The 9,572-nt window shown below is 41.3% G+C and overlaps 1 protein-coding gene across 1 annotated transcript; it reads right to left on the bottom strand.

Moving 5' to 3' along the window:
• Nucleotides 1–2,131: 2,131 nt before the first annotated feature.
• LOC123398747 lies at nucleotides 2,132–3,294 on the bottom strand. Its single transcript, XM_045093204.1, has 2 exons — nucleotides 2,662–3,294; nucleotides 2,132–2,545 (listed from the first exon to the last, which is right to left on the bottom strand). The coding sequence occupies exons 1-2, from the start codon at nucleotides 2,952–2,954 to the stop codon at nucleotides 2,344–2,346; spliced, it is 495 nt and encodes a 164-aa protein (XP_044949139.1). The 5' UTR covers nucleotides 2,955–3,294; the 3' UTR covers nucleotides 2,132–2,343.
• Nucleotides 3,295–9,572: the final 6,278 nt, after the last annotated feature.

Here is a 9,572-nt window from a genome sequence, read left to right as displayed (position 1 = left end):
GTATCCACCAAAGAGTTACAAGCTCATTTTCTTCAGCACGCTCGAGGGATGAAGTTGAGGACCTCGACGACACTGTTGTGGGCCCTGCATCGACAAACGACCGCGACAATGATGGCGCTCCTCCACCACCATCAAGATGATATTACTTAGGGGCATTAGTCCTCAGTTTCATCCCTTTTTCGTCACTTGATGACAAAGGGGGAGAAATTTGAGTTAGTCTTCAAATGGGTCTCTATAAATGGGATATTTTTGTTAAGTTGCAACTCTCATTCTTGTGAGGTGTTTGGTTGTATGAGTTGTAAACTTAAGTCTGGTGGTGTTCTGACTCTTTTGAACTATTTTCTTCTTGCTTATTCCTCATGTTGATTAATGCATGCTTGCTGAATTTTGTTAGACACCATTTTTCATCATGCATTTCAATTTCCTCAAGACATATGTTAAATGCGTGTATGGATTCCAAGATATAGGGGGAGATCTCCATGATTTTAAGCTACAATGTGCATTTACAGTCCAAAGCAAATTCCTCAAATATGCACATTTTTTTGGGGGGGGGGGGAGTTTGTCTATATCTTTCTATCAAATTCCTCAAACACGGTACTTACACTTTATATATTTATCCCTGTTGAAAACATAACCTATTTGTCATCAATCACCAAAAGGGGGGAGATTGTAAGTGCATCTAGTGCCCCTTGGTGATTTTGTTGTATTGAAGACTTATAGGTTAAGGGACTAATGTGTTTGTGAGTGTAAACACGCTCTATAAGTCTCTGAGGAGTTTGATATATTCGAAGAAACTCGACCCATAAAAATGAATGTCTTCAACTAAAGACTTTGATATTTTCCTGAAGACTTTGAGAGTGAGGAAATTGGTGTGTCCTTGAAGATACTGATATGAGCATAATGAAGCATGAACACTTTTGTTTTGTAGTTTCATTTACTTCTTTTGAGTCATAGGAACACCGTACTATTAAAGGGGCTCGAGGTAATACTAAGAAAAATTTCCAAGTGATGTTCATCTCAAAGCCTACACATAGCCAATCCTTTGAGAGAAGCCTTTCGAAATCTCTTGTAGTTTAGTCAGTTTCTTGTGTGACAGAGACGAAGTTCTTTTGGTCTGTGAGGAAATTACTCTTACTATGGAGTTAGGATTTTTCCTGTGGGAATTGCCTATCGTGAGGAATATGTTGTGCTTAGCGTCAGCTATCCCAAACTATCTTATCCACATAACGGTCATATCATTGGGGGCATTTATGTCATATCATGTCGGGTTGCACCCTAGCTATAAATAGTCGCCCACCATAACCACTAGTTGGTTGGCTGCTCCGAGAGAGAACTTGACACTTGTCATCTAAGAGCAACCCATCCTCTGAGGACTTTGAGAGAAAATAATAAACAAGGAAAAACCCAAAAAGCCAATACCAAAACCCAAAGTGATTCAGCATCACTGAAGAGATTGTTCATGTGTGGAACCGACGCTTGTTGTCTTTGAAGACTATGTATCTGCCAGACGGCTAGGCGTCATGGTCTAGACCATCCAAGAGGAAATTGTGGATTACCCAGTGACCAAGTTTGTAAGGGTTTGGAAGTCTTCCCTGAAGACTTACCACAAGTGTTGGGTGAGTTTTGTGTACCCTTAGCTCAAGGAGAATATGGTAAGGATTGTGTGTCATTTGATTTAAATTCCAAGCTACTCCAAACTAGACATACAACTATCATAGCAATTGGAACTAGGTCATCAAATCATTGTCTTCATCGGGCACCTGGTTCTATTTCCTCAACTCTTTCATTTCCTCCAATACCTGTTCATGAAATTGATCGTTACTATTTGAAGACTTTGACTATAGACTTTCTATATTTCCTCATCTCAAATTCTTTAGTCACCTTGGTTCTCACCTGCTTGTCTTGTTTCACGCCACTCGCATACTGTGTATGTTTCATTTCATCGTGACGATCATGCTATTGCCATGTTATGTTTACACCTCAGTACTTATTCTACTGCAAGTATTTCTTCACTTAGAAAATTCCTCGAATAGAAATTCCTTAGTGAAGATTTGTAAAAAACGCCTATTCACCCCACCTCTAGTCGATATAACGCACTTTCACATTGGTATGAACATTCACAACACAAAGATAAACCATAAGATACTGGTTGTTATACCTAAACAGATTCAGTTGCACACTTATATTACATGATAAAACGGGGCACAAAAGCCATCGCTAAAAAGTACGGTTACATCAAAAGACAAAACATAGCACATGTACATGGTTTTCGAAGAGCGGACGATACCTTACATTCATCCGGCACAAAATGTAAAGTAGTCGGGGGGATCAACCACCACGTGATCACTTGTACTTCTTGCGGGCGGGTTTGACAGCTTCCTCAATGAAATCCCATGGTGAAGGCCGCTTGTTGAAATCTCCATTCGTCACCCAGTTCCACGTCAAGATTTTATGGAGCTCAGCTACACATGCTTTTCTGATGGAAGGAACCTTTATTCCTTGCCACTTTGCAAGGTATTCCAACATGTGATAGCCACAATCATACCTGCAACAAAAAAAGGGCAGTTGAACACATGGCAAACAAACAAACAGAAACATTCAGGAAAATTGAGAATCATTCAAGGTAAAAACATAGAGGACGTTGCGTAAAAAATGCCTTACCCGTTGCCTTGCTTGGTGGTCAAGACATACTCGATTGGGAAGTGACTGCTCTGGACATTTGAGCTTCCGTGATGACGGTTCCATGTTTCTTTGAGGATGTTGATAAAGAAATCAACATGGGAAGTGAGGATGGTATCATCTCCTGAACGAAGTGATTCAAGCACCTCGAACCGTTGGTGCTTGAGGTCAGTGCATGTGGTGTGGTGGTGACCACACTTATCAACTAGATTATTTGGTGCAAGGGATTGGAATATGGGGAACATGATCCGCAACAAAAGAAGGGGGCTTAACATGGAAAAGATATGGTTACAGTTGCCATGTGCTATGCAGTGAACTTGCCATAAAAATTAGATGAATGAACAAGAAACCTTTGATCATCTAAAACCACGTCGAAGACAAGTTGGTGCCCGTTTTATAATAAATTGAGTTGTAGTTGTCATGTGTAATTGAATGTAGTTGCCATCTATGTCACAATGAAGGTGACATCATGTTCGAGTAAAAGTTGCCATGTTAGTTTCAATAAATTTGCCACTTTTGTCTAAGAATAGATCCCATAAAATGTACTAAAACAACTGATAAAATGTAACTGCGATAAATCACATCATGTAGAAGGAAAACAGCTGGAAGTGAAAACACTCACAAATTATTTCAATGTGAGCTTGAAATCACCATGTGTGGCAAAATGTTTCCCACATAATGGAATTGTGGAAGTCAGCATCGAATATCTTCCTGGTCACGATGGAGGACATGATGGTCTTGTCGGCACAAATGTCCATGTGATTGTTGATGTAGTCGATCCCACATGCAACTACATTCTGCGAAATTCTACTAGTGGTCCTCGCAGACTCGGCTAGATCATTGAGGTCAACGTATGTCACATCACATTGTATGATTTTAGCTCTATCCAAACATGAGTTGTATGAAAAGTATATAACATGAAAGAAGCATATCTTCGAAAAGAAAAGGAAAATAAATAAATAAATAGAAACATGATAAAAAAAGAAGTACGGGTGGGGGAGGGGGTTGGATGGTCATTACTCTCTCAGCTGCTTCATGTGTTTGATGTTCGACCTTGCATTATTGAAACGCGACACTATCATATAGAAGAGACTGCTCCTTGGTAGCCCTCAACTCAGGCTGACAATCATCAACCAGTGGTGCATGAACGACTCTTGCTTGCTTAACAGAACCAGGGGTTGCACTTTTGATGACATCATTAGTCACTATTTCATGAGGAGTAACAAAACTCGGTTGACCCTAAGTGCACAACGACATCTTGTTAATGGCATCCTGCTCAATCCCGCGAAAGCTTCTTCAAGAGATGACGAAATCTCCTCAGGGTTCCTGTAAAAAAAGCACACAAAAAAAATAAAAAATAAACGAATGAAGTTGTCATGCAAAAAAATCAGTTGTGGTCTTCCATGAATGGATAATGTTATTTTCAAGTGGCAAATGAAAACAAAGTTTGAACTTGACATAGATCATCCATGTCTATTAGCAAACAAGGAAGGCATAAATTATGAGTTTGCAATGTTAAAATCATGAAAAGCTGCTATCTGGAATGCACTACAGTTGCCATGTGACAGTAAGTACATTAACCATGTGAGATCGATGGAATTTGTACATGCAAAGCCAAAAAAGAGTGTTTCCCATGTTATAGTACATATGCCATGACAGATAAACAGTAATTGCCATGTTAGGGCAACTAAATTTGCCATGGGCATAGTATGAAAGCATCAATGGGTCATCAAAATGCATTTGCCATGTCATTGAGTTTCATACAGAGAAAAAAAGAAACAACAAAAAGACTGAAGTTTCCATGAAATGTCAACTTCATAATACCATGTACAACACATAAGATTTGCCATCACATTTCATATAGAATTGCACATGTGAGATCATGAAAAAATGCCATGTGAAATGCACTACAGTTGCCATGTGATAGCAAAATACATGAACTGTGTGATATCGACAGTAAGACCTACACGAAAATAACAACGAAGACTGAAGTTTCCATGTAACGTCAACTACAGTTGCCATGCATAACACACAATATTTTCCATATGATCTGAAAAGAATTTGACATGAACATAAAAAACAAAATAAAAAGTGAAACGAAGAGGATACCTTGCACTATAGGCTCTGCAAACTTCACATCATTCCGGCTATCAACAATGGGTTGTGTCGTCATGGGGACCGTGCCTTCCGGGAAAGCAAAATGAACACGCATAGGATCGATGGGTGGTACATCCTAACTGCGGCCAATCCCAAGGATGCAGCTTGGTGGGGTGAAATCCATGGGATGCCTCTCCTGTGGCTCAGTCGTGTTCCGAATAAACTGTTTAGCTGAATCTTGACAGCTGAACAAACATATCACTCGTGTGAGGTGCACAAGCAACTAGCTTCTTGGTAAGATGGGGCATGTTGTCATGGATTTCAATCACACCCTTCCTGGCTATCTTCCTGTTAGGACTGTATGGCACACCGATGTTGACAGGAATGTTGGAAGTACGCAGATTCAAATTGGGGGTCTTCTAGGCCGTAAAGGACGACGTATGTTGTGTACGTGCAGCTCCATCAGTAGTGTCCTGCTTACCAGTACTTGCATCTCCCTAAATCCGGACTTCCGTCGTCTCTGTTGACTTGCTTTGCGCAAAAGGTGGGAAGAGAGTGGAAGAAGACACAAAACTCGTGTCATCTCTACTTTTAACGAGCTTCGCTGAACTAGATGACTGTGCAGTATTCTTGCGGAGGCTACTCCTAGGTGGCAATCCAGCTCGTGAAACCTTTGCTGGAGTAGCCTGAGCACTAGGAGCTGATGTAGCAGTTGTGCGGCGAGAGTCATAAGTGGATGTCTTGTGATCAATAATTTCAGCCGCGTCCCCTTCTTTCGTGGGCATTGTAGTGCTAGCAGCCCCACGTGTGGAGTACATACTAGATGAGCGAGAATCTTCTATGTTTAGGTTGAGCTCTGGAGCGTAAACTTCAGCACTTGTCAAGCGGCTACAAGGGATCGTGACAACATCCCTCATTGCCAGAAGCGTAGGCACAACCTCAGCAGTCCTAGCACACATTGTCTCGGTGCTACCAGATAGTCGTGCATCAGAAATACCGATACCTCCACTTGTATTATGTACCTCTGCAACTAGCGCATGTGGAGGCTTAGGTGCATCAGAACTAGCGGCAACATTGGACGTAGCGACAACAGATTTGTTAGCTGTCGGCTCGTGAATGTCCGCACAGTCGGATGTCACCAACTTTGAGTGAATGTGTTCCAGTGGGTCTTTATTGCTGGGGTTGCCTAGGCATGAAACTGTCTTCTTTATCCAACAAAAATGTGGAACAAAGAAACATTCATGAAAAAGAACACGCATGAAAGAAAATACGGTACAAAAAACAAGCATTTTCCATGCACTTGAACATACAAATCCATATTGGATGTGTTAGAGTTGCCATGTGCGACAAGCATGAATTTCCACGTGTGTTGTATGCTACTATCTCTTCATCATAATATATGACATTTTAGCACCTCAAATGAACTTCTAAAACGTCATATATTATGGTACGGAGGGAGTAGTTGCCATCTGAGTCAAGTACTGGCTGGCATGTGCGCCAGCTAGTAATTGCCATGGGGGAAAAATTATAGATGCCCATATTAAGTGCAGTAAAGTTGTGTTTGAATTTGGAATGCATCAAACATAATGTATGAGTTGCCATGGTGAACATGCTACAAATGTCATGTAATTTTTCAACACAAATGGACACCACAACACATGCTTGTTCAAAAACAGTTAGCTTAGGACAATAAACATAAAATATTAAAAAGAAGACCACACCTCTTGCTTGCTTTCCTCAAGTCTTCCAGCACAACGGGATCACCTGGACGGCGATACACGAGGAGACAATCGAGTGGATGTGATGCCAGCAGCAATGGATACCCCTTTGTTCAACCGGGTAGATGCACAAGAGGGAGTGGGTGCGTGTTTCTCCTTAGTTTCTCGGTCACCGAGTATTGTCTCCCTGCCAACAGAAATCAAAATAAAAAACCCAAGTAAGATAAAGAAATCATGGTGTGCATCTCGTGAAAAAGACGGGTGTGATTTGAAAACAAATGCCAGAATGAACAAACAACAAACCTCCTCCCAGCAGCAACAGGATCAATCCTACGCTTCTTGCTGTGAGGACCCTAAGCACCATCCTTTGTAGTCCTACCCCTCTTTGAGGGAGAAACAACTGCGTCACTCGCAAAGGTTGATACATTGCCTCCCTTCAATGGAGGAACAACATCTGGAGCCTTTCTATTGCATTCGCCAGCAGGAGCTTCCCTAGATTTCATGCGACCACTGCCATGTTGCACATTCTCCGTGTCATCATGGTCGTCCTTTGCAGGCCCAGCATCCATTCCACCATATCCGTCCCCAAAAAGCTCCTCTTGGGTCTTAGGGAGCTCGTGAGAACTGTTGTAATCGTACCGGCCACGGCAACCAGTAGGGCGATGTGTGTGTTCTCCAACAAAAGAGTAAGCCCACATTGAGAAAACAAACTTGTGTGGAGAAGGCGGACCTCCTAACACATCGATATCTACAGTAGATAAATCAAGATGATCGACGTACATGAGCTGGTAAACACAAGAAAAAGGAAAATAGTTAAGAAAAAACATGTCAGAATTCAAAATTGTGTAGGAGAAACCATTATAGAGAAAAGGAAAAAGTTATTGCGAATGCCATGTGATTGGCAATGCGTTCTCACATATGTGCACTGAACATAAAGATGTGTCATTTACATAGTGATATGTTTGCCATGTATCACGTTCTAAAAATACACGTATGTGGGCAATGAAAAATGGCAAAACAAAAGAGCACATTAAAAGAAAGTATGTACCAAAGATTGATATGAATGTAGTTGCCATGTAGCATCTACTAGAGATGTCATGCATCAACATCTATACTAGCCACAAGTGAACCAAAGTTGTCATTGTATGATATATGGAGTTGCCATGCAGAATAAAATGGAGTTGCAAAGTAGTCAACCAAAAGTTGCCATGTGTGGATAATTGTAGTTGTCATGTATGAACAACTCGGGGTCCACAACTAAACTACTATAATTGCCATACATGATCGAATACAGCTGCCACATAGTTTTCTTACTAAAAAGTGTACCCATAAACTACAATTCAAGCTTGAATGCCCTAGATTATTAGGTTATCTGTATTATCAATGAGAAACGAATGAACCCATGTTAAAAAGGCATATTGCGAACAAACAAAAATACCATTAGGTGTAGGCGGCAACCTTCTGGTACATCTTATTTGAAAAGTGGAACCACAACTTCTCCCTAAGGTGGTTTTGGTAATTAATAACAACATATGTGTCATTGGACTAATGATTCTATCTGGTATATTTCAGGAAAAGTTCAAAGATGCATTGGCTAAGGACTATGAGGAGAACCCCTAGATGCAAGGAACATCTATCGGTAACAAGCTAGAAGACTCTACATTTTATATTTTGTGAGAAATCACACTTGAGTCCATAGGGAAGCCAATACTATTAAAAGGGGATGAGGTGAGTATGATGATCTGGTTTCTCAAGTTCTTAGAGTTAGCCACCAAAAATATTCATGAATTCTCCCACAAATACTCTGTCCAAAATCCACAAAGTCCAAAATTCGGTGCCACCAACATTTTCCATTCGTCTCTACCAAGTTTTACCTCAGACAGAACCTATGCCAAACCCTAGCATCTCGGTGACACTAAGTGCCACTTCGGTGCAATCAAAATTAGTGCCCCCGGCTCGGGAAACCAACTTCTTAAAATTCGAATTTCCGAGTTTTGAGAACTGGTCCCACCGAGTTATGGAGATTAACTAGGCCAGCCAAAATCGGTACCACCGAGATTCATATATCGGTCTCACCGATAAGACAAAAGTAGCCACATTTAGCACTAGTCGATGCCATCGAGTTTTACTTTGGTTTCACCGAGTTGGGCAATAATTTTGTAACGGTTACATTTTTGGAGATGCCTATATATACCCCTCCAACACCTCTCATTCGTAGAGGAAGCACTCAAAACGACCCAACACTTTTCATATCCATTTTTCTGAGAGAGAGCCGCCTACTCATGCGTTGAGATCAAGAGATTCCATTCCTACCATATGAATTTTGATTTCTAGCCTCCCCAAGTTTCTTTCCACCCAATCAATCTCTTCTACCCAAGCCAAATCTATGAGAGAATGATTGAGTGTTGAGGAGACTATTTTTTGAAGCACAAGAGCAAGGAGTTCATCATACTACGACATCTATTACCTTTTGGAGAGTGGTGTCTCCTAGATTGGTTAGGTGTCGCTTGGGAGCCTCCTACTTCGTGTTGTGGAGTTGAACCAAGAAGTTTGTAAGGGCAAGGAGATCGTCTACTTCGTGAAGATCTACCCCGAGTGAGGCAAGTCCTCCGTGGACGTAAGCCATGGTGGAATAGACATGGTTGCTTCTCCATGGACCCTTCGTGGGTCGACCCTACGTAGACTCATGCAACCGTTACCCTCCATGGGTTGAAGTCTCCTCCAACGTGGCCGTATGATAGCACCACCTATCAGAACCACGCCAAAAATCTTTGTGTCGATCTTTGTGTTTGATCTTCCTATCCCTACCCTCTGTTTATATATGTATGTCTTTACATTCACTGATATACTCTTAAACTTGCCCGTGTAGGGTGTTCTTCAGTTGCTACAATTGATAAAACTTGCCCACAACTAAAATTGGGAAAAGGCTAAGTTGTATTTGGTCAAGTAGTCTAATCACCCCTACCCCCTCTAGACATACTTCGGATCCTACAAAAAGGCATCGTGCAGGAAGTCAGCGATGAATTTGCACCAATTCATGTTCTTCACATCATCGAGATTCGCGTGCGAAAACAAGGG

Source organism: Hordeum vulgare, chromosome 5H (assembly GCF_904849725.1).
Source record: "Hordeum vulgare subsp. vulgare chromosome 5H, MorexV3_pseudomolecules_assembly, whole genome shotgun sequence".
NCBI classification, from domain to species: domain Eukaryota; kingdom Viridiplantae; phylum Streptophyta; class Magnoliopsida; order Poales; family Poaceae; genus Hordeum; species Hordeum vulgare.
Note: the sequence above shows the minus strand (reverse complement) of the source record. Positions and strands in the feature narration are given on the sequence as shown.

What these genes read in the sequence shown, in the direction of transcription:
- LOC123398747 (XM_045093204.1), bottom strand. Translation starts at nt 2,954, where the DNA reads ATGTTAAGCCCCCTTCTTTTGTTGCGGATCATGTTCCCCATATTCCAA. An exon ending in ACCACCAAGCAAGGCAACGG is followed by an intron (nt 2,546 to 2,661) that starts GTAAGGCATTTT and finishes TTTTTGTTGCAG; the next exon opens with GTATGATTGTGGCTATCACA.